The 26,285-nt window shown below is 58.1% G+C and overlaps 1 protein-coding gene across 2 annotated transcripts in view; it reads right to left on the bottom strand.

Annotated features, from left to right (window-relative positions):
* The window catches only part of LOC138580158 (proteoglycan 4-like), a 1,214,734-nt gene that overhangs the window by 319,415 nt on the left and 869,034 nt on the right, over positions 1–26,285 (bottom strand). For both annotated transcript variants that reach the window (XM_069650488.1, XM_069650487.1), the window contains exons 10-11: positions 25,890–25,958; positions 3,167–3,235 (exon numbers count right to left, since the gene is read on the bottom strand). In XM_069650488.1, coding sequence (XP_069506589.1) covers positions 3,167–3,235; positions 25,890–25,958 — 138 coding nt within the window. The remainder of the gene's footprint in view (positions 1–3,166; positions 3,236–25,889; positions 25,959–26,285) is intronic.

Raw genomic sequence — 26,285 nt, 5'->3', positions numbered from 1 at the left:
ACAAAACCTCTGCATTGCAAACTGTCATTTCTATACACCACTCCATATTTACCGTTAAACACTCTCAGTACACGTTCCGTTTGATTGCAAAGCCCCTCCACCAGAAACTTCTGCTAAAGGATGCACGCTTGCAGCATCCACAAAGATACTAAGACGCACCCAGCACACCTTTGGTCAAGCACACAACAGTGCAGCCCTTTCCACACCCACCACAACACTATACATCGAAGCAAGCGACCATGTGGGCGCCTAACATTATGCACAAAAGTGACATACGTAACAGCACTTCTACCCAACTCCCCCACACCATAAAACACCCATTCATGAAAACGTGTCACACTTAGCAGAATCCACAAACATACCACAGCGTGCACCAGCCCTACCCACTGCAACTCACAAAGTATTGTGTCACTGGCAACCTATGCACAACAGCTTCACAAAATTGGGCCTACTTCAATAAATCTGCACACAGCAGAGTAATCAACCACATATAAGCTGCACTTCAACCATACCCACTTCCATACTCACATTACGTACACACTGCACCCTGTGGCCACACTACACAACTTCTCACTGCACCATCTCCTGCCGCACACCAAATACTGTAGCATGTTGCAACTATCACCACAACCATGGAACCCACAATAAACGCTTCGCAACTCGCTTGTGGTGCTGTAGCAGGTCGACAATGTGCTCCACATCCATTCTCCAAAGATCACCACCCTGTGCCTCATGCACTGTCAAACCTGCATTGCTCGAGTGGGTGTGCTCCTTGCACACATTCCCCGCATCGTAATGCAACCATGCATGTCAGCATGTCACCAACTACCACAATGCACATACGCACCACTGGCACCAGCACTCCTAACCAACTTCCACACCGCAATGGACATGCACAGCGTTACATGCAACAGTTACCATAATGTATAAACATTACACTGTGTCTGGCAACCCTACGCCCTTTCATTCGCATACTATTCTCTTATCTACTTCCACCCAGAAATTATTGTGTCACTGCCAACTTAACCACAACATGTTTACAACATTGCCCATACTGCAAGTATTGTGCACACATCACACTATACAAGCACATATAAGCTGCCCTTCTACCATACCCTCTACCATACTGACAGTATACAAACACTGCACCTTCTGCCCACACTGCATGACTTTTCACTGCAGCAACCACAGCGCACCGGCATGGAGCAATGTAGCAACAAATTGCAACAGTTACCATAATGTACAAACAAACCACTATATCCTGCACCACTGTGCACTTTCAATCACATAATATGGGCGTACCCACTTCCATTCACAAAGTAGTGTGCCACTGCCAACCTACCCACATTCTGTTTGCAACACTGACCTATAACGGCTGAAAAGTGCTCCACAACCATTCCTTACATGTCACCACCCTCTAACTGATGCACAGTCAAAAATGCATTACTGCCATGGGTGTCCTGAAGGCCTAGGCTCTTGAGTGCATGGCCTACGGCCTTCGGCCATGCACCCGATAGTCTAGGCCTTGAACACACCCAAAGCAACGTAATGCTACCATGTATGTCACCATGTCAGCAACTACGACAATCCACATACACACAACTGCCACCAGCACTCCAACCCAACCTGTGCACCACCATGGAGCTATGCAGCAACAAATTGGAACAGTTAACATAACGCCCATGTGGGCAGCTAACATTATGCACAAACGTAACATACGTAGGTAGTGGCACTTCACCCCAACTCCCCCACACCATAAAACACCCATTCACGAAAACAGGTCGCAATTAGCAGAATCCACAAACATACCACAGCCTCCACCATCCCTACCCACGGCCATTGTCAAAGTATTGTGTCACTAACCACAACATTTTCACAACATTGGGCCTACTTCAACAAATCTGTACACACCATAGACCTTGAACACATAGCGTACGGTACATTTTCCAGACCCTTCCGCCGCTGCACTGTCCTCCGATACACCATGGCGGCTTTCCCAAAAAATGTTGACGCACAACACGCTTCCCTCCAGCCAACCACCGGCCACGTCCAAACCTCTCTGACAGCACGCCATACCGCGAGCCAATGACACTTCTGTCCGTGGAGCGCACAGGGAAATGGGTCAGTGTAGCAGACCCAGATATCACACATTTTTTGGGACGTGCATTTCAGTTCTTTGCAACAAAAGTACTGGTCTGATTTCTACCAAACACACAAATCCACGCTTTCTGAACCAAGCCCCCGCTCCTGCTGCAAGTTTTTGCCCATTCAGTCTATGGAAGAAAAAAATATTTGGGACCGACCCTATAACTTTCCCCCCACCCCCACGAAACCTCTTCCTATGAGTTTTGCAACTTAACCATAACTACATAACCGCGGGCCGTGTAATATATATATATATATATATACACACACACACAGAGTATAGTGTGTGCTTGAGTAAAGAAGGGGCTAAGCCCCTGACCACTGATATGTGACAAGTAATGAAGAGTTTACAGTATCAGAATTGTGCATACCCACATTGACAACAATTTAAACATTTGGAAAACTTTCCAAAACATGTGTACTTGTCATTAGTCTGCATGCAAATTCAATAGTGACTGCGAGTAGGTGTTAGAATGGATTTCGTGGATGTTTGCCCTTCCACTGAGCATGCAAGACCTGCTTGGTCAACAATAGTTCTCAAATTTAAAAAGCCAACACGTGTTTCGAGCCCCACAGGGCTTTATCAAGGTAAGCCAACTGTTCACGGTTTTATACTCTAGAATAGCTTGGGATAAATGTATTAGAATGCTTAGTGTATTCTCTTAGAGTAAATAGATACTGAATGTGTATATGGGTAGTAATTCCAAACATATGTAAGTAGAATATCTGTTGATACCCTTCCCCAAAATCCCTGTATTATTTTGCATGTCATTCAGAAACATTCTACGAACGGCTCTGTCGACTCTGCCACGCAGACCACGGCCGTATGGATGCATAACATCCCGCATATACAATGAAAGAACAATTATCACATTGACGTACAAAATAATACAGGAATATCTGATACCGATATTCTACTTATGTATGTTTCCTCTTCCATAAACGGACGCAAAGGCAGTGCTAAATAACCAAGATCTAATTTCTGTGATACCCGTGTTCAACACTGGTGGTATTTACTAACCTGTGGTAGTATTCAGAGAATGTTTATCTGAAACAGCCTTCTGAAGTTCCGAGCGGACCATTACTGTACCTGTAAATGAGAAAATATTAAACAGATCTTGTTTAAGAACACAAGGTACCACTGCTAATCACACAAACCAGTCATTAATGATTGCAATCTGTCCTAATCTGTTTTTTGGACTGACGCTGCAGGTGAAAATGCTCAAGTGTCGTAGCCAATACCCAGTAGCTATTTATTGAGGCCAGCAACCACAATCGGAAAACATGCCTACCTTGGAAACTATGTGCACTGCTGATGATGTTTCTCATTTTGCTAATTCGCATGGTACATTGTTTTTCGTGCTTTTTGTATCCGCCCTCATTTATATATCAAAGTGAGCAACCAGCCTGGTGTACTACAATGTTGCCTTAGCTCTTTTTGTTTATCATTTCCAGTACAGAGATTTGAAGATGTTAAATGACGCGAGGACGTTTCCGTGTGGCACCAACTATATGTGTGGTGCCACCCTGACAACTTCCACCCGGAGCAACAATGCACAGGCCATATAATGCGCAGCCCACTCCAAGTCCAACAATTTCCTGAATAATTCCTAGCACAAGAGAAATGGCAGAATTCCAAGGGGAGGAGGACAGGTAGATGAGGAATCTGCAGAGGAGACACATCCATCAGCACCAATGTTAGCCATAAGGTATAGATCCTGTCTTTCTAATATATAGTATGGGTTCTACCTCCTCTGTAGATTTCTTATATTTGAAAGACTATTCTAGCAATACCTGACACATTTGAAAGGAAGGGCCACAGATGCACCAGGCAGGAAGAGTTAGAAGGGATGGAGGGTCTATAAGAAGAGCTGTAAATACAATGATATTGGAATCTGTCTTCATTCCACAGAAAAATGTAAGCTGAGAGTAGAATGCCACATGCTTTCTGAAACACCCAAGTAATAGCCACATATTATAGATACACACTGGGAAGCCACTTGCCAAAGGAAGAGAGATGAAATGTAACTGAAAATCAAAATATCTATTATAAAACACACCATGTCTGCTGATAGATCAAACTATTGTTTGATTGCTATGAAAGGTAAAACATGTTTCAAATTAGACACCATGGGCCTCATTACGACCCTGCGGTCCGGAAAGAACGGTGGTGGTAAAACCGCACCACTGTTCTTTCCGAACCGGCTGATTCAGAGTCCTGCAGGCAGGTGGTGTCACTCCCGCCAGGTCTGACCTGGCAGGTTTAAAACCACCCGCCTGAAGGCGGAAATGGCGGAACCAGTGTTTCCATTGTCCCCATCCCCATGGAGTCCATGGGAATGGGGATTTACAGAATTGCACCACTGGAATTCCCGGGTCACCGGGGCCGTAATGCCCCGGTAATTCCGGGAATCATGGAGGCGGAATGGTAATACGGGTCCGGTGGTAACCTGACGGTTTTTCCGGCACAGTTACCGCCAGACTCGTAATGAGGCCCCATGTCTCTTTTAATTCACCTGAAACCATGTGTTCATGCAGAAACAACCATTATCTAAGCTTTTTGTAACATAAGAATCTCCGGATCCCATTAACATACCACTTACATCAATGCATCAATATAAACACAGCAGCAGTAATTACTGAAGAAAAAAGTCCCTGTTTCTTAAACTTCAAAAAGAGCATTAAATGCATTATTTATGCTAGAAATCCAGGCCAAAGCAGGCGTGTTGCTAATCTGTAACACCACCTTGGCAGGGTGCCTTGAACCCAAAACCCTGGAATACATTAAGCCTGACCTCGTGGAAAATAGCCTATTAAAATTATCATTTGTTGAACAGAATGTTTTTCTCAAAATGACAGATGATTACCATTGGTAGTATTGGTAGACAGCATATGCGAAATTCACTTAAATATGTTTTGATGCATAACAAAAGCCTTTTTTTAATGTACGCAGCACATATTTCTATTAGAACTATATTTTTGGCTGCAGCCTTTAATCCATTTGTCCAATTAGAAAGCAAAATACAGATTTTAATTAAGCCTAAACAGACAAACGTAATGCATACCATGAAGTAATTTTAAAATATATATTTTGTACATAATTTGCTTATTTTAATAACTCCAAGCAAAATAAATGATATCAGCCGCTTCAGAATATTAGTATGTATCTGAATATGCAATCATAGGAACAAATACAAGTGGACAATACATCTAATGCCACTAGAAACGGTGAACAGATACATCTACCTGGGAATGTTTTTTGAAGGTTTATTATTGCCGAGTGGCCAAGTAGAGAACATGGAAATGAAATTGACCACAGCCATATCGCAGACAAAAATCATATTGCACTGGTACGGTAAATTTACACTAAAACCAGCAATTATTTATTGGAATATGAAAGCAATCCCTTCCATCTTATACGGAGTAGAAACATTACTGAATTGTAAACTACTAAATTTGGATAGATTAGAAGCCAAATTCTGGAGAGCGGTACTTGTTTTACCCCAGTGTGTACCGGTCGCTTGCATGCGATATGAACTGGGGCTAATTTCCCTGCATGCTATCTATTTATGGCGATGTTGTTCACTGTTCCGTAAATGTTTGCTGGCAAATCAGCAACCAAATATGCTACAGGTAATTGCTAACTATATGCTTACATCACACAAGAATTTTGCGAAAAGGTGGGTTGGAGAAAGTCTAGCAAATGCAAATGTATCAATCCATATGTTAGTCACAAATCCAGATAAAGCTAAAAAATGGACTGGATCGATACGCGAAATAGATGTCTAGAATACAGCCAAATCAAGTATCGATTTTGGCCTAAGACAGTTAAAACGCCTGAAACATATCTTTTAAAGTCTCCATCTGTGGCATTTAGATCTGGCCTTTTGAGAGCGCGCTTCGACCTATGGCCCACTCGCCAAGTACAAGTCAGAAGTCATTTGAGCCCAAAGGATATAGAGTTCTGTAGATTCTGTTTAGATCCTACTATTGTTGAATCATTAGAACACTTGGTATGCTACTGTACAGAGATGAATGCTTTAAGATTAGTTCATTTTGTAAATGTAATCACCACTTTGCAAATGGTTGAACAAGATGTACGATGGACTTTCCTATTATACTCTAATAAATGCACTGTACAGATAGCATTGATTAATTTTCTAATGTCTCTGAAGCTAGAAAATCCATCTAGCGATGGGGCTAGCACAAACACGCTCTGAATTGTCAAAATTGTGTTTCATTGTATGGGTCATAAGATCATGTTTATGAGATTTTATGTTTATGAGATTTTGTGTCTAAAGAATTGAACCATACAGGCTGTTGATAACCGACTATTTGAAACGACCGGTATTTGCCAAGACATGACAATAAGAAAGAATGTGCCATGTTCCTTCTGACAGAATTGAATGTTAAATGTATTTTATTACTTAATTTACTTATTGATTATGTCCTGTTTAACAGCAGTTGGTTTAATAGTAATCTGCTTTATAACAATTTGAATAGCCTGGTAAACCTTTATTTTTTCTATTGTATAATATTGCGCATTATTTATCTTTTAATCATGAATTTTGTATATTGAAAAGCTGATTAATTTCAGCTAATCCAATAAAAAAATTAAAAAATGTAATTTTCACCAATATCACATGTCTATGTAGAGAACTATTCAAAAAAAGAATGTTCAAGTTAAATGTTGATTCCTTGCTCCTGGTAACTGTGTCTAACCCAGCCTGAATAATGTTCAAGGCTGATTTGAATCCATCAGCAACTATTTCCCTAATATCTACATGACTCTTCATTGACAGATGGTCAAGAGACTGGTCCACAACGTGCCAGAAATGTCAAACTAATATCTCACAAGTATGGTTGCAGCACTCATGGCCAACAATCTTGAGGTGACACCTTCTTGGTCATACCATTAATACGCTTCGACACTTTGTCTGGCGGGAAGAGTATGAAATGCAGTGAGATTACCTTTTGAGTTGGCCATCTGAACCACCAAATAATGAGCTTCAGGATGGTCTAAGAGTTATAAGATCCCCCACACCCCACAGGCCTTTACTACCTAAGTATTCAAGGCTTGTACTGACACAGGAACTGACAAATGCCAGCCACTGGGTTGTGAAAACAGCGCCAAGGGGCAGAAAAGGGTGTCCCTCCATGTGTGATTCTATCCCTTTTTAGGGGATTCATGACATCCTGACCCATGACAGCACTATGAGGCAAATTCAGATCACAGACCTTTGTCAAAATTGCCAAAAGCTTTCCTGGTCCCTGGAATAATGTTCTTCCCAATCTTCTATTTTGAATTCCTCTTTTTTCTCGAGAAACGCAATGTTGCACCTGTGCGGCTCCACGTAGGGGGTCTTTCTCTGGAATGCCCGGACTCCAAGACAACTCCAGTGTCTTTGCAGGCAGCGCACTGAGCACAGTGCCACCTTTATGCGGCACTGCCTTGATGGCTTACAAATCCATACAACCAGTAGAGGAGGTCAATTTCTCACTGTGCCCCACCATAGTGAGTTTCTGACAATGCTGCAGTCTCAGAACTGGGCAACACTGGCTTTTGTATCTACGTTGGTGTGCAGGCCTAGTGGGAGGCAGAAGAATGTGCTGATGCATTTCAGCAAACATGGCCATCATCTCACAATGGGGGATTCCAAATCACTCAAAATCCCTTTCACCACTCTGACATCAGGCATAAGGGTGGTGCCATAATGTCCATCACCACTGACCTTACGGGCGTTCTGTGGTGGAGGAATTGTTTTGCTTTTCTCCAAGTACTTGCGCTTCAATAACCTAAATGCACTAATGTAATGCATGTTAGGCAGAATTATATGCAGTACCCTTTGGGAACACCACACACAATTAAGACTACAAGTGACAGTACAAATTCACCTTTGGTACAAGCCTGTACTGCACAGTTAAAGTGGTAGCAGTGGCTGAGCAGCCAGACTTATCTCAACAGTAAGTGAGCAGTATCAAATAGTTACACAAAGGACAGCAATTACTATGATTCAGGCAAACACTGACTCAAGGTTTTCAAGTAAAAGAATATACATTTATTTTACTCTTCAGTTGCATAACATTTCACTATTCTAAGCATTCCAGACTAGTTAAACTCACAAAATGAAGTGGGAGCAAAATGGCTCTCCAGCAATTTAAAAGGAAGGGAAAGACAAACAGGGTAATTCATAGAAATTCGCACAAAAGTGGCGCACGCGGCTGGCACACAGCGTGCCCGTGTGAATGTCTGCGCCAGCCGCGTGCGCTAAAATCGATTTCCGCGCACAGCGTATTCATGGATTTTCGCATCCAAAACCAGCCGTGGCGCAGCGTGGCGCAGCGACCCTACAGCAGCGCCAGTTACGCCCCCAAGAACGCCCTCGCGCAAGGAAAAGTTCACAGGGCTGGCAAACAGCAAACGCCAAGCGGGGAACGTGTATTTCAGTGGTTCGCGAGAAGTTCCACACGCGATTGTCCTGTGTACGTGTGCATCAGTGGTGCGCGGGAAGTATCACGCAAAAGCAGCAGGGTACGTGTATCTCAGGGGTGCGCGGGAAGTATCACACGCGATTCCATCAGGGTACGTGTATTACAGGGGTGCGCGGGGAGCACCACACGTGAATTGCACGTGTGGGTCCTCCCAGGTGTTCCCTCTACACACTCCACGGCCCCTGCAGGTGGCCCACACCACAGGGACCTACCCTGCACATATCCTGCAGGCACCCCATCCACCATGGCCATGCCCCCCAGCCAACCCACATGTCACCTTGCACTACTGCCCACCAACGCATGTTCCCCTGCACTCCCAGCCACAAGGGGCAGCCTCCACCAGGCCCCCACCCATGTCTCCCATCACCCCCACCCCCCAGCAGTGCAGGGGCTGCCTCCACCAGCCCCCCACTCATGTCTCCCTGCACCCCCACCCCCCAGCCAGCAGGGGCAGCCTCCACCAGGCCCCCACCCATGTCTACCACCACCCCCCAGCAGTGCAGGGGCAGCCTCCACCAGGCCCCCACTCATGTCCCCTATCACCCCCACCCCCCAGCAGTGCAGGGGCTGCCTCCACCAGCCCCCCACTCATGTCTCCCTGCACCCCCACCCCCCAGCCAGCAGGGGCAGCCTCCACCAGGCCCCCACCCATGTCTACCACCACCCCCACCCCCCAGCAGTGCAGGGGCAGCCTCCACCAGGCCCCCACTCATGTCCCCTATCACCCCCACCCCCCAGCAGTGCAGGGGCAGCCTCCACCAGGCCCCCACTCATGTCTCCCACCACCCCCACCCCCCAGCCACCAGGGGCAGCCTCCACCAGGCCCCCACTCATGTCTCCCACCACCCCCATCCCCCAGCCACCAGGGGCAGCCTCCACCAGGCCCCCACTCATGTCTACCACCACCCCCACCCCCCAGCAGTGCAGGGGGCAGCCTCTACCAGGCCCCCACTCATGTCTGACACTACCCCCGCCCCCCAGCCACCAGGGGCAGCCTCCACCAGGCCCCCACTCATGTCTCCCACCACCCCCATCCCCCAGCCACCAGGGGCAGCCTCCACCAGGCCCCCACCCATGTCTCCCTGCACCCTCACGCCCCAGCAGTGCAGGGGCAGCCTCCACCAGGCCCCCACTCATGTCTCCCACCACCCCCACCCCCAACCACCAGGGGCAGCCTCCACCAGGCCCCCACTCATGTCTCCCATCACCCCCAACCCCCAGCAGTGCAGGGGCAGCCTCCACCAGGCCCCCAGTCATGTCTACCACCACCCCCACCCCCCAGCAGTGCAGGGGCAGCCTCCACCAGGCCCCCACTCATGTCTCCCTGCACCCCCACCCCCCAGCCACCAGGGGCAGCCTCCACCAGGCCCCCACTCATGTCTCCCACCACCCCCATCCCCCAGCCACCAGGGGCAGCCTCCACCAGGCCCCCACCCATGTCTATCACCACCCCACCCCCAAGCAGTGCAGGGGCAGCCTCCACCAGGCCCCCACTCATGTCTCCCACACCCCCATCCCCAGCCACCAGGGGCAGCCTCCACCAGGCCCCCACTCATGTCTCCCATCACCCCCACCCCCCAGCAGTGCAGGGGCAGCCTCCACCAGGCCCCCACTCATGTCTACCACCACCCCCATCCCCCAGCAGTGCAGGGGCAGCCTCCACCAGGCCCCCACCCATGTCTACCACCACCCCCACCCCCCAGCAGTGCAAGGGCAGCCTCCACCAGGCCCCCACTCTTGTCTCCCATCACCCCCACCCCCCAGCAGTGCAGGGGCAGCCTCCACCAGCCCCCAACTCATGTCTCCCACAACCCCCACCCCCAGCCACCAGGGGCAGCCTCCACCAGGCCCCCACTCATGTCTCCCTGCACCCCCACCCCCCAGGGGCAGCCTCCACCAGGCCCCCACTCATGTCTCCCACCACCCCCATCCCCTAGCCACCAGGGTCAGCCTCCACCAGGCCCCCACCCATGTCTACCACCACCCCCACCCCCCAGCAGTGCAGGGGCAGCCTCCACCAGGCCCCCACTCATGTCTCCCACCACCCCCACCCCCCAGCAGTGCAGGGGCAGCCTCCACCAGGCCCCCACTCATGTCTCCCACCACCCCCAACCCCCAGCCACCAGGGGCAGCCTCCACCAGGCCCCCACTCATGTCTCCCTGCACCCCCACCCCCAGCAGTGCAGGGGCAGCCTCCACCAGGCCCCCACTCATGTCTCCCACCACCCCCACCCCCAAGCCACCAGGGGCAGTCTCCATCAGGCCCCCACTCATGTCTCCCACCACCCCCATCCCCCAGCCACCAGGGGCAGCCTCAACCAGGCCCCCACGCATGTCTACCACCACCCCCGCCCCCCAGCAGTGCAGGGGCAGCCTCCACCAGGCCCCCACTCATGTCTCCCTGCACCCCCACCCCCCAGCCACCAGGGGCAGCCTCCACCAGGCCCCCACTCATGTCTCCCACCACCCCCATCCCCCAGCCACCAGGGGCAGTCTCCACCAGGCCCCCACCCATGTCTACCACCACCCCCACCCCCCAGCAGTGCAGGGGCAGCCTCCACCAGGCCCCCACTCATGTCTCCCACCACCCCCACCCCCCAGCCACCAGGGGCAGCCTCCACCAGGCCCCCACTCATGTCTCCCACCACCCCCATCCCCCAGCCACCAGCGACAGCCTCCACCAGGCCCCCACCCATGTCTCCCTGCACCCCCACCCCCAGCAGTGCAGGGGCAGCCTCCACCAGGCCCCCACTCATGTCTCCCACCACCCCCACCCCCCAGCCACCAGGGGCAGCCTCCACCAGGCCCCCACTCATGTCTCCCATCACCCCAAACCCCCCAGCAGTGCAGGGGCAGCCTCCACCAGGCCCCCACTCAGGTCTACCACCCCCCCACCCCCCAGCAGTGCAGGGGCAGCCTCCACCAGGCCCCCACCCATGTCTACCACCACCCCCACCCCCCAGCAGTACAGGGGCAGCCTCCACCAGGCCCCCACTCATGTCCCCTATCACCCAACCCCCCAGCCACCAGGGGCAGCCTCCACCAGGACCCCACTCATGTCTCCCACCACAACCCACCCCCCAGCCACCAGGGGCAGCCTCCACCAGGCCCCCACTCATGTCTCCCTGCTCCCCCACCCCCCAGCCAACAGGGGCAGCCTCCACCAGGCCCCCACTCATGTCTCCCACCACCCCCATCCCCCAGCCACCAGGGGCAGCCTCCACCAGGCCCCCACCCATGTCTACCACCACCCCCACCCCCCAGCAGTGCAGGCGCAGCCTCCACCAGGCCCCCACTCATGTCTCCCACCACCCCCACGCCCCAGCCACCAGGGGCAGCCTCCACCAGGCCCCCACTCATGTCTCCCATCACCCCCACCCCCCAGCAGTGCAGGGGCAGCCTCCACCAGGAACCCACCCATGTCTACCACCACCCCCACCCCCAGCAGTGCAGGGGCAGCCTCCACCAGGAACCTACCCATGTCTACCACCACCCCCACCCGCCAGCAGTGCAGGGGCAGCCTCCACCAGGCCCCCACTCATGTCTCCCATCACCCCCACCCCCCAGCAGTGCAGGGGCAGCCTCCACCAGGCCCCCACTCATGTCTCCCACCACCCCCACCCCCCAGCCCCCAGGGGCAGCCTCCACCAGGCCCCCACTCATGTCTCCCACCACCCCCATCCCCCAGCCACCAGGGGCAGTCTCCACCAGGCCCCCACCCATGTCTACCACCACCCCCACCCCCCAGCAGTGCAGGGGCAGCCTCCACCAGGCCCCCACTCATGTCTCCCACCACCCCCACCCCCCAGCCACCAGGGGCAGCCTCCACCAGGCCCCCACTCATGTCTCCCACCACCCCCATCCCCCAGCCACCAGCGACAGCCTCCACCAGGCCCCCACCCATGTCTCCCTGCACCCCCACCCCCAGCAGTGCAGGGGCAGCCTCCACCAGGCCCCCACTCATGTCTCCCACCACCCCCACCCCCCAGCCACCAGGGGCAGCCTCCACCAGGCCCCCACTCATGTCTCCCATCACCCCAAACCCCCCAGCAGTGCAGGGGCAGCCTCCACCAGGCCCCCACTCAGGTCTACCACCCCCCCACCCCCCAGCAGTGCAGGGGCAGCCTCCACCAGGCCCCCACCCATGTCTACCACCACCCCCACCCCCCAGCAGTACAGGGGCAGCCTCCACCAGGCCCCCACTCATGTCCCCTATCACCCAACCCCCCAGCCACCAGGGGCAGCCTCCACCAGGACCCCACTCATGTCTCCCACCACAACCCACCCCCCAGCCACCAGGGGCAGCCTCCACCAGGCCCCCACTCATGTCTCCCTGCTCCCCCACCCCCCAGCCACCAGGGGCAGCCTCCACCAGGCCCCCACTCATGTCTCCCACCACCCCCATCCCCCAGCCACCAGGGGCAGCCTCCACCAGGCCCCGACCCATGTCTACCACCACCCCCACCCCCCAGCAGTGCAGGCGCAGCCTCCACCAGGCCCCCACTCATGTCTCCCACCACCCCCACGCCCCAGCCACCAGGGGCAGCCTCCACCAGGCCCCCACTCATGTCTCCCATCACCCCCACCCCCCAGCAGTGCAGGGGCAGCCTCCACCAGGAACCCACCCATGTCTACCACCACCCCCACCCCCAGCAGTGCAGGGGCAGCCTCCACCAGGAACCTACCCATGTCTACCACCACCCCCACCCGCCAGCAGTGCAGGGGCAGCCTCCACCAGGCCCCCACTCATGTCTCCCATCACCCCCACCCCCCAGCAGTGCAGGGGCAGCCTCCACCAGGCCCCCACTCATGTCTCCCACCACCCCCACCCCCCAGCCCCCAGGGGCAGCCTCCACCAGGCCCCCACTCATGTCTCCCACCACCCCCATCCCCCAGCCACCAGGGGCAGCCTCCACCAGGCCCCCACTCATGTCTACCACCACCCCCACCCCCCAGCAGTGCAGGGGCAGCCTCCACCAGGCCCCCACTCATGTCTCCCTGCACCCCCACCCCCAAGCCACCAGGGGCAGCCTCCACCAGGCCCCCACTCATGTCTCCCAACACCCCCATCCCCCAGCCACCAGGGGCAGCCTCCACCAGACCCCCACCCATGTCTACCACCACCCCCACCCCCCAGCAGTGCAGGGGCAGCCTCCACCAGGCCCCCACTCATGTCTCCCACCACCCCCACCCCCCAGCCACCAGGGGCAGCCTCCACCAGGCCCCCACTCATGTCTCCCACCACCCCCATCCCCCAGCCACCAGGGGCAGCCTCCACCAGGCCCCCACCCCTGTCTCCCTGCACCCCCACCGCCCAGCAGTGCAGGGGCAGCCTCCACCAGGCCCCCACTCATGTCTCCCACCACCCCCACCCCCAGCCACCAGGGGCAGCCTCCAGAAGGCCCCCACTCATGTCTCCCATCACCCCCAACCCCCAGCAGTGCAGGGGCAGCCTCCACCAGGCCCCCACTCATGTCTACCACCACCCCCACCCCCCAGCAGTGCAGGGGCAGCCTCCACCAGGCCCCCACCCATGTCTACCACCACCCCCACCCCCCAGCAGTGCAGGGCCAGCCTCCACCAGGCCCCCACTCATGTCCCCTATCACCCCCACCGCCCAGCCACCATGGGCAGCCTCCACCAGGACCCCACTCATGTCTCCCACCACCCCCACCCCCCCAGCCACCAGGGGCAGCCTCCACCAGGCCCTCACTCATGTCTCCCTGCACCCCCACCCCCCAGCCACCAGGGGCAGCCTCCACCAGGCCCCCACTCATGTCTCCCACCACCCCCATCCCCCAGCCACCAGGGGCAGCCTCCCCCAGGCCCCCACTGATGTCTACCACCACCCCCACCCCACAGCAGTGCAGGGGCAGCCTCCACCAGGCCCCCACTCATGTCTCCCACCACCCCCACCCCCCAGCCACCAGGGGCAGCCTCCACTAGGCCCCCACTCATGTCTCCGATCACCCACAACCCCCAGCAGTGCAGGGGCAGCCTCCACCAGGCCCCCACTCATGTCTACCACCACCCCACCCCCCAGCAGTGCAGGGGCAGGCTCCACCAGGTTCCCACCCATGTCTACCACCACCCCCACCCCCCAGCAGTGTAGGGGCAGCCTCCACCAGGCCCCCACTCATGTCTCCCATCACCCCCACCCCCCAGCAGTGCAGGGGCAGCCTCCATCAGGCCCCCACTCATGTCTCCCACCACCCCCACCCCCCAGCCACCAGGGGCAGCCTCCACCAGGTCCCCACTCATGTCTCCCTGCACCCCCACCCCCCAGCCATCAGGGGCAGCCTGCACCAGGCCCCCACTCATGTCTCCCACCACCCCCATCCCCCAGCCACCAGGGGCAGCCTCCACCAGGCCCCCACCCATGTCTACCACCACCCCCACCCCCAGCCACCAGGGGCAGCCTCCAGAAGGCCCCCACTCATGTCTCCCACCACCCCCACCCCCAGCCCCCAGGGGCAGCCTGCAGAAGGCCCCCACTCATGTCTCCCATCACCCCCAACCCCCAGCAGTGCAGGGGCAGCCTCCACCAGGCCCCCACTCATGTCTACCACCACCCCCACCCCCCAGCAGTGCAGGGGCAGCCTCCACCAGGCCCCCACCCATGTCTACCACCACCCCCACCCCCCAGCAGTGCAGGGCCAGCCTCCACCAGGCCCCCACTCATGTCCCCTATCACCCCCACCGCCCAGCCACCATGGGCAGCCTCCACCAGGACCCCACTCATGTCTCCCACCACCCCCACCCCCCCAGCCACCAGGGGCAGCCTCCACCAGGCCCTCACTCATGTCTCCCTGCACCCCCACCCCCCAGCCACCAGGGGCAGCCTCCACCAGGCCCCCACTCATGTCTCCCACCACCCCCATCCCCCAGCCACCAGGGGCAGCCTCCCCCAGGCCCCCACTGATGTCTACCACCACCCCCACCCCACAGCAGTGCAGGGGCAGCCTCCACCAGGCCCCCACTCATGTCTCCCACCACCCCCACCCCCCAGCCACCAGGGGCAGCCTCCACTAGGCCCTCACTCATGTCTCCCTGCACCCCCACCCCCCAGCCACCAGGGGCAGCCTCCACCAGGCCCCCACTCATGTCTCCCACCACCCCCATCCCCCAGCCACCAGGGGCAGCCTCCCCCAGGCCCCCACTGATGTCTACCACCACCCCCACCCCACAGCAGTGCAGGGGCAGCCTCCACCAGGCCCCCACTCATGTCTCCCACCACCCCCACCCCCCAGCCACCAGGGGCAGCCTCCACTAGGCCCCCACTCATGTCTCCGATCACCCACAACCCCCAGCAGTGCAGGGGCAGCCTCCACCAGGCCCCCACTCATGTCTACCACCAACCCACCCCCCAGCAGTGCAGGGGCAGGCTCCACCAGGTTCCCACCCATGTCTACCACCACCCCCACCCCCCAGCAGTGTAGGGGCAGCCTCCACCAGGCACCCACTCATGTCTCCCATCACCCCCACCCCCCAGCAGTGCAGGGGCAGCCTCCACCAGGCCCCCACTCATGTCTCCCACCACCCCCACCCCCCAGCCACCAGGGGCAGCCTCCACCAGGTCCCCACTCATGTCTCCCTGCACCCCCACCCCCCAGCCATCAGGGGCAGCCTGCACCAGGCCCCCACTCATGTCTCCCACCACCCCCATCCCCCAGCCACCAGGGGCAGCCTCCACCAGGCCCCCACCCATGTCTACCACCACCCCCACCGCCCAGCAGTGCAGGGGCAGCCTCCACCAGGCCCCCACTCATGTCTCCCACCACCCCCAGCCACCAGGGGCAGCCTCCAGAAGGCCCCCACTCATGTCTCCCATCACCCCCAACCCCCAGCAGTGCAGGGGCAGCCTCCACCAGGCCCCCACTCATGTCTACCACCACCCCCACCCCCCAGCAGTGCAGGGGCAGCCTCCACCAGGCCCCCACCCATGTCTACCACCACCCCCACCCCCCAGCAGTGCAGGGCCAGCCTCCACCAGGCCCCCACTCATGTCCCCTATCACCCCCACCGCCCAGCCACCATGGGCAGCCTCCACCAGGACCCCACTCATGTCTCCCACCACCCCCACCCCCCAGCCACCAGGGGCAGCCTCCACCAGGCCCTCACTCATGTCTCCCTGCACCCCCACCCCCCAGCCACCAGGGGCAGCCTCCACCAGGCCCCCACTCATGTCTCCCACCACCCCCATCCCCCAGCCACCAGGGGCAGCCTCCCCCAGGCCCCCACTGATGTCTACCACCACCCCCACCCCACAGCAGTGCAGGGGCAGCCTCCACCAGGCCCCCACTCATGTCTCCCACCACCCCCACCCCCCAGCCACCAGGGGCAGCCTCCACTAGGCCCCCACTCATGTCTCCGATCACCCACAACCCCCAGCAGTGCAGGGGCAGCCTCCACCAGGCCCCCACTCATGTCTACCACCACCCCACCCCCCAGCAGTGCAGGGGCAGGCTCCACCAGGTTCCCACCCATGTCTACCACCACCCCCACCCCCCAGCAGTGTAGGGGCAGCCTCCACCAGGCCCCCACTCATGTCTCCCATCACCCCCACCCCCCAGCAGTGCAGGGGCAGCCTCCACCAGGCCCCCACTCATGTCTCCCACCACCCCCACCCCCCAGCCACCAGGGGCAGCCTCCACCAGGTCCCCACTCATGTCTCCCTGCACCCCCACCCCCCAGCCATCAGGGGCAGCCTGCACCAGGCCCCCACTCATGTCTCCCACCACCCCCATCCCACAGCCACCAGGGGCAGCCTCCACCAGGCCCCCACCCATGTCTACCACCACCCCCACCCCCCAGCAGTGCAGGGGCAGCCTCCACCAGGCCCCCACTCATGTCTCCCTGCACCCCCACCCCCCAGCCATCAGGGGCAGCCTCCACCAGGCCCCCACTCATGTCTCCCACCACCCCCATCCCCCAGCCAACAGGGGCAGCCTCCACCACGCCCCCACCCATGTCTACCACCACCCCCACCCCCCAGCAGTGTGCAGGGGCAGCCTCCACCAGGCCCCCACTCATGTCTCCCACCACCCCCATCCCCCGGCCACCAGGGGTAGCCTCCACCAGGCCCCCACTCATGTCTAACACCACCCCCACCCCCCAGCAGTGCAGGGGCAGCCTCCACCAGGCCCCCACTCATGTCTCCCTGCACCCCCACCCCCCAGCCACCAGGGGCAGCCTCCACCAGGCCCCCACTCATGTCTACCACCACCCCCACCCCCCAGCCACCAGGGGCAGCCTCCACCAGGCCCCCACTCATGTCTCCCTGCACCCCCACCCCCCAGGGGCAGACTCCACCAGGCCCCCACTCATGTCTCCCACCACCCCCATCCCCCAGCCACCAGGGTCAGCCTCCACCAGGCCCCCACCCATGTCTACCACCACCCCACCCCCCAGCAGTGCAGGGGCAGCCTCCACCAGGCCCCCACTCATGTCTCCCACCACCCCCACCCCCCAGCAGTGCAGGGGCAGCCTCCACCAGGCCCCCACTCATGTCTCCCACCACCCCCACCCCCCAGCCACCAGGGGCAGCCTCCACCAGGCCCCCACTCATGTATCCCTGCACCCCCACCCCTCAGCAGTGCAGGGGCAGCCTCCACCAGGCCCCCACTCATGTCTCCCACCACCCCCACCCCCAAGCCACCAGGGGCAGCCTCCACCAGGCCCCCATTCATGTCTCCCACCACCCCCATCCCCCAGCCACCAGGGGCAGCCTCCACCAGGCCCCCACTCATGTCTACCACCACCCCAACCCCCCAGCAGTGCAGGGGCAGCCTCCACCAGGCCCCCACTCATGTCTCCCTGCACCCCCACCCCCCAGCCACCAGGGGCAGCCTCCACCAGGCCCCCACTCATGTCTCCCACCACCCCCATCCCCCAGGGGCAGCCTCCACCAGGCCCCCACCCATGTCTACCACCACCCCCACCCCCCAGCAGTGCAGGGGCAGCCTCCACCAGGCCCCCACTCATGTCTCCCACCACCCCCAGCCCCCAGCCACCAGGGGCAGCCTCCACCAGGCCCCCACTCATGTCTCCCACCACCCCCATCCCCCAGCCACCAGGGACAGCCTCCACCAGGCCCCCACCCATGTCTCCCTGCATCCCCACCCCCCAGCAGTGCAGGGGCAGCCTCCACCAGGCCCCCACTCATGTCTCCCATCACCCCCACCCCCCAGCAGTGCAGGGGCAGCCTCCACCAGGCCCCCACTCAGGTCTACCACCCCCCCACCCGCCCAGCAGTGCAGGGGCAGCCTCCACCAGGCCCCCACCCATGTCTACCACCACCCCCACCCCCCAGCAGTACAGGGGCAGCCTCCACCAGGCCCCCACTCATGTCTCCCACCACCCCCACGCCCCAGCCACCAGGGGCAGCCTCCACCAGGCCCCCATTCATGTCTCCCATCACCCCCACCCCCCAGCAGTGCAGGGGCAGCCTCCACCAGGAACCCACCCATGTCTACCACCACCCCCACCCCCAGCAGTGCAGGGGCAGCCTCCACCAGGAACCCACCCATGTCTACCACCACCCCCACCCCCCAGCAGTGCAGGGGCAGCCTCCACCAGGCCCCCACTCATGTCTCCCATCACCCCCACCCCCCAGCAGTGCAGGGGCAGCCTCCACCAGGCCCCCACTCATGTCTCCCACCACCCACACCCCCCAGCCCCCAGGGGCAGCCTCCAGCAGGCCCCCACTCATGTCTCCCACCACCCCCATCCCCCAGCCACCAGGGGCAGCCTCCACCAGGCCCCCACTCATGTCTACCACCACCCCCACCCCCCAGCAGTGCAGGGGCAGCCTCCACCAGGCCCCCACTCATGTGTCCCTGCACCCCCACCCCCAAGCCACCAGAGGCAGCCTCCACCAGGCCCCCACTCATGTCTCCCAACACCCCCATCCCCAGCCACCAGGGGCAGCCTCCACCAGGCCCCCACCCATGTCTACCACCACCCCACCCCCCAGCAGTGCAGGGGCAGCCTCCACCAGGCCCCCACTCATGTCTCCCACCACCCCCAGCCCCCAGCCACCAGGGGCAGCCTCCACCAGGCCCCCACTCATGTCTCCCACCACCCCCATCCCCCAGCCACCAGGGGCAGCCTCCACCAGGCCCCCACCCCTGTCTCCCTGCACCCCCACCCCCCAGCAGTGCAGGGGCAGCCTCCACCAGGCCCCCACTCATGTCTCCCACCACCCCCACCCCCAGCCACCAGGGGCAGCCTCCACCAGGCCCCCACTCATGTCTCCCATCACCCCCAACCCCCAGCAGTGCAGGGGCAGCCTCCACCAGGCCCCCACTCATGTCTACCACCACCCCCACCCCCCAGCAGTGCAGGGGCAGCCTCCACCAGGCCCCCACCCATGTATACCACCACCCCCACCCCCCAGCAGTGCAGGGCCAGCCTCCACCGGGCCCCCACTCATGTCCCCTATCACCCCCACCGCCCAGCCACCATGGGCAGCCTCCACCAGGACCCCACTCATGTCTCCCACCACCCCCACCCCCCAGCCACCAGGGGCAGCCTCCACCAGGCCCTCACTCATGTCTCTCTGCACCACCACCCCCAGCCACCAGGGGCAGCCTCCACCAGGCCCCCACTCATGTCTCCCACCACCCCCATCCCCCAGCCACCAGGGGCAGCCTCCACCAGGCCCCCACTGATGTCTACCACCACCCCCACCCCACAGCAGTGCAGGGGCAGCCTCCACCAGGCCCCCACTCATGTCTCCCACCACCCCCACCCCCCAGCCACCAGGGGCAGCCTCCACCAGGCCCCCACTCATGTCTCCCATCACCCCCAACCCCCAGCAGTGCAGGGGCAGCCTCCACCAGGCCCCCACTCATGTCTACCACCACCCTACCCCCCAGCAGTGCAGGGGCAGCCTCCACCAGGTCCCCACCCATGTCTACCACCACCCCCACCCCCCAGCAGTGTAGGGGCAGCCTCCACCAGGCCCCCACTCATGTCTCCCATCACCCCCACCCCCCAGCAGTGCAGGGGCAGCCTCCACCAGGCCCCCACTCATGTCTCCCACCACCCCCACCCCCCAGCCACCAGGGGCAGCCTCCACCAGGCCCCCACTCATGTCTCCCTGCACCCCCACCCCCCAGCCATCAGGGGCAGCCTCCACCAGGCCCCCACTCATGTCTCCCACCACCCCCATCCCCCAGCCACCAGGGGCAGCCTCCACCAGGCCCCCACCCATGTCTACCACCACCCCCACCCCCCAGCAGTGCAGGGGCAGCCTCCACCAGGCCCCCACTCATGTCTCCCTGCACCCCCACCCCGCAGCCATCAGGGGCAGCCTCCACCAGGCCCCCACTCATGTCTCCCACCACCCCCATCCCCCAGCCAACAGGGGCAGCCTCCACCAGGCCCCCACTCATGTCTACCACCACCCCCACCCCCCAGCAGTGCAGGGGCAGCCTCCACCAGGCCCCCACTCATGTCTCCCACCACCCCCATCCCCCGGCCACCAGGGGTAGCCTCCACCAGGCCCCCACTCATGTCTAACACCACCCCCACCCCCCAGCAGTGCAGGGGCAGCCTCCACCAGGCCCCCACTCATGTCTCCCTGCACCCCCACCCCCCACCCCCCAGGGGCAGCCTCCACCAGGCCCCCACTCATGTCTCCCACCACCCCCATCCCCCAGCCACCAGGGGCAGCCTCCACCAGGCCCCCACCCAAGTCTTCCTGCACCCCCACCCCCGAGCAGTGCAGGGGCAGCCCCCACGAGGCCCCCACTCATGTCTCCCACCACCCCCACACCCCAGCCACCAGGGGCAGCCTCCACCAGGGCCCCATTCATGTCTCCCATCACCCCCACCCCCCAGCAGTGCAGGGGCAGCCTCCACCAGGCCCCCACTCATGTCTACCACCACCCCCACCCCCCAGCAGTGCAGGGGCAGCCTCCACCAGGCCCCACCCATGTCTACCACCACCCCCACCCCCCAGCAGTGCAGGGGCAGCCTCCACCAGGCCCCCACTCATGTCCCCTATCACCCCCACCCCACAGCCACCAGGGGCAGCCCCCACCAGGAACCCACTCATGTCTCCCACCACCCCCACCCCCCAGCCACCAGGGGCAGCCTCCACCAAGCCCCCACTCATGTCTCCCTGCACCCCCAACCCGCAGCCACCAGGGGCAGCCTCCACCAAGCCCCCACTCATGTCTCCCACCACCCCCATCACCCAGCCACCAGGGGCAGCCTCCAACAGGCCCCCACCCATGTCTACCACCACCCCCAACCCCCAGCAGTGCAGGGGCAGCCTCTGCCAGGCCCCCACTCATGTCTCCCACCACCCCCACCCCGCAGACACCAGGGGCAGCCTCCACCAGGCCCCCACTCATGTCTCCCACCACCCCCATCCCCCAGCCACCAGGGGCAGCCTCCACCAGGCCCCCACCCATGTCTCCCTGCACCCCCACCCCCCAGCAGTGCAGGGGCAGCCTCCACCAGGCCCCCACTCATGTCTCCCACCACCCCCACCCCGCAGACACCAGGGGCAGCCTCCACCAGGCCCCCACTCAGGTCTCCCACCACCCCTACCCCCAAGCCACCAGGGGCAGCCTCCACCAGGCCCCCACTCATGTCTCCCATCACCCCCACCCCCCAGCAGTGCAGGGGCAGCCTCCACCAGGCCCCCACTTTCTCTAGCAGGTCTAAAATATCCTGCAAGAGGAGCGGATCTGGAGCCTTCTGGGAGCTGATCCCCGGTGGATGACTCTGAGGTATGCGTAGGAGAGGCAGGCAGTAACCTTGGGCATCTGTTTCCAATGCCCAAGCATCTGACGTGATAGCCTGCCATTCCGCCAAATGTTGAGTTAACCTGCCTCCTACAGGTGTCTTGTGAGGGAAGTCCTCAGAGTGGTTTTGGGGCGGCTGATGCAGATGCCGATGGTAAAGAGACACCTGCTGTTGCTGCGGCTTTTGAATATCTACCCCGTCCACCTCGGGTAGTTCTTCTTTGTCCCCTTTGAGCCGGTCGTCCTCTACCTCTTCCTAATACGGAGTAGAAGCGAAAGGACTTGCCCCTCGCAGAGGTTCCTGTGGGACGAAAAGGTGTCTGACGGATCGCAGCGCCTAGGGATTTTGCTGCTGCCTTTGATGTTTGCAGTTTTTCTAAACTGTCATCCGCCTTTTTCCCAAACAAAGAAGAGCCATCGAATGGCATGTTCAAGAGCCTGGCTTGCACATCTGGGGCAAAACCAGACTTTCTCAACCAAGCGAATCTCCTGGTTGTTGTACTTGCCGCCATTGCTCTGCTGATGCTGTCAGCCGAATCAATGCCCGTCTGGAGGGATTGGCACATAGCGTCTTTACCGTCCTGTATGATATTTAGGAACGCCTCCCTTTCCTCTCCCTCCGGGATGCAGTCAGCCGCTGTAGAAGCACACTCCCAAAGTGTATGGCTGAATCTAGCAAGGGTGCAAGTAGCATTAACAGATTTTAACGCCATGCTACATGCCGAAAAAACTTTCTTTGCCATAGCATCATATTTCTTATCGTCCCTGTCCTGTGGGACGGTAGGGTAAGCAGTCTTGACATCAGTAGAAGATGCTGCTTGTACCACCAGACTTTCTGGGGATGGGTGTTTTGACAAAAACTCCGGGTCTGCAGAAGATACCCTGTATTTAGTAGACAGTTTTTTATTTACTGCCGGAACGACATCTGGGGTTTCCCAGTTCGTCATGATTTTCGTCTGAAGAGCTTTATGAAAGGGCACTACAGGATCCTCCTGTGGACCTTTATCAAGAATATCCGTAAGGTCATCTTGTTGGAAAGCCTGTGAAGGTGTTGACCACCCCATAAATTCTGTGATCCTGGCCATTAAGGCTCTATAGGGGGTTTCAGCATGCTCCCCCGGGTCTGGCCTAGCGAACTCCACCTCAGGGGAAGTGTCTAACCCACTTGCCTCATGTAAGGAATCATGGAGATCCTTTAACCTGCGTTCTTCTGAGGATAACTCCTCTTGAACTGGGGTTGCAGGTCCCTGCAACTCAAATGTGTCTTCTTGTTTAGATAGTTCTCCCTCTTCCATAATTGAGGACATAGTTCTCAATTGTTCTGAACTCATAAAGGGTGTGAAACCCATCTCCAAGGCAGAGGGTGCCAAACTTGTTGTAATTGGCCTCGAAAACGTCAATGTCGTCGACGCCGACGTCGAAGGCTTCGGGCGTGGCGTCGAAAACAAAGGCGGAGGCCTCGAGGTCCTCGACAGAATTGTGATTCTGCTCGAGGAAGTCGACAATCTCAACGCCATCGTCATTGAGGACCTGGGGATAGCCACTGGGTGCGTCGCAACCGTGACTTTCCTTGGCGTCGACGCCGGTGTCGAAGATGGCGTCGAGTCGACAGACCCGTGTGTGGAAGGTCCCTTCGACAACGGCGTCGAAGACACCGACCTCGGCGTCGACGGAACCTTCGTCGACGGCGTCGACTGAACCTTCGAAGAAGGTTTCGAGGTCATAGCCTTACTCGAGGGTTCGTGACGCGCTCGAGAAGCTTCCTTCGCCGGGCACTGCGACTCGCAGCGTTTTTGACCTTCGGGTCTTTCGACCAGAGCATCGCTCTCGGCAGTCTTCGAGGGGGTCGAGGCCGCTTTCTCGAAGACGCTCATCATATTTTTGCGGAATTCCTCCCATTCAGCCCGGGAACTATGTTTCGTGGGGCAAGGGATTCTCTTAGGAGAAACAGAGGAAGAGGAGGACGGAGAAGGGGATCTTCGACGTCTCCTCTTCGAGTGCTTCGACCTTGAGGAGTGATGGGACCCACTCCGAGACCTGGAGCGTGAATGGTGACGAGGAGACGAATGTCTCGACTTCGTCGAGGAAGAAGAAGCTTTTGAAGTCTTACCTTTCTCCAGCTTCCCCCTACGCTCCTTCAGGGCCTTAGCTGTCATGGACATACAGTCCTCGCACTCCGAACAATGGTGTTCAGCTCCCAAACACCATAGACAAACTCTGTGAGGGTCAGTCAGCGACATCTTTTTCCCACAGTCTCGACATTTTTTGAAGCCGGACCGAGGGGTTGTCGGTTCCGACGAGGAAGCCATCGAGTATGGATCGAATATATCGAGGTAAATAGGATAAATTATCTACGAAACTGAGCAACGATATTCCGAGGCACCGAGTAAGCGCGGAAAAACGGAACTGAGCAACGGACGCTGCGCGCGGCCTTTATAGGCAGCGCCCTCTAGAGTTCCGAGGCCAGCAAAGCTGGAAGGGGATATCTAAGATAAGGAATACGTCGGAGGACACAATCCCTTCGAAGCACGCTTTCTGACCCAAGCCCCCACTCCTGCCGCAAATTTGGTGAAATTCCATCCAGCCGTTCGGCCTGTAGCCGTGCACAAAGTTTTTGCCCATTCAGTCTATGGGAAAAAAATATTTGGGACCCCTCCTGTAACTTTGACCCCCCCCCCCAAGAAACCTCTTCCTATGAGTTTTGCAACTTAACCATAACTACATAACCGCTTTATATATATGTATAGATACACAGAGTACAGTGTGTGCTTGAGTAAAGAAGTGGCTAAGCCCCTGACCACTGTTATGTGACAAGTAATGAAGAGTTTACAGTATCAGAATTGTGCATAACCACATTGACAACAATTTAAGCATTTGGAAAACTTTCCAAAACAGGCGTACTTGTCATTAGGCTGCATGAAAATTCAATAGTGACTGCGAGTAGGTGTTAGAATGGATTTTGTTGATGTTTGCCCTTCCACTGAGCATGCAAAACCTGCTTGGTCAACAATAGTTCCCAAATTTAAAAAGCCAACACGTGTTTCGACCCCCACAGGGCTTTATCAAGGTAAGCCAACTGTTCACGGTTTTATACTCTAGAATAGCTTGGGATAAACGTATTAGAATGCTCAGTGTATTCTCTTAAAAGTAAAAAGATACTGAATGTGTATATGGGTAGTAATTCCAAACATACGTAAGTAGAATATGTTTTGATACCCGTCCCCAAAATCCCTGTATTATTTTGCATGTCATTCAGAAACATTCTGCAAACGGCTCTGTCGACTCTGCCACGCAGACCACGGCTGTATGGATGCATAACATCCCGCATATACAATGAAATCACATTGACGTACAAAATAATACAGGAATATCTGATACCGATATTCTACTTATGTATGTTTCCTCTTCCATAAACGGATGCAAAGGCGGTGCTAAATAACCAAGATCTAATTTCTGTGACACCCGTGTTCAACACTGGTTGTATTTACTAACCTGTGGTAGTATTCAGAGAATGTCTATCTGGAACAGCCTTCTGAAGTTCCGAACGGACCATTTCTGTACCTGTAAATGAGAAAATATTAAACAGATCTTGTTTAAGAACACAAGGTACCACTGCTAATCACACAAACCAGTCATTAATGCTTGTAATCTGTCCTAATCTGTTTTTTGCACTGCCGTTGCAGGTGAAAATGCTTAAGTGTCATAGCCAATACCCAGTAGCTATTTATTGAGGCCAGCAACCACAATCAGAAAACATGCCTACATTGGACACTAAGTGCACTGCTGATGATGTTTCTCATTTTGCTAATTCGCATGGTACATTGTTTTTCGTGCTTTTTGTATCTGCCCTCATTTATATATCAAAGTGAGCAACCAGCCTGGTGTACT

The sequence above is a fragment of the Ambystoma mexicanum genome, chromosome 3p (assembly GCF_040938575.1).
Source record: "Ambystoma mexicanum isolate Mex_15411 chromosome 3p, UKY_AmexF1_1, whole genome shotgun sequence".
In the NCBI taxonomy this organism is placed as follows: Eukaryota; Metazoa; Chordata; class Amphibia; order Caudata; family Ambystomatidae; genus Ambystoma; species Ambystoma mexicanum.
The sequence above is the reverse complement of the archived record's forward strand: the minus strand, read 5'-3'. Positions and strand labels throughout refer to the sequence as shown.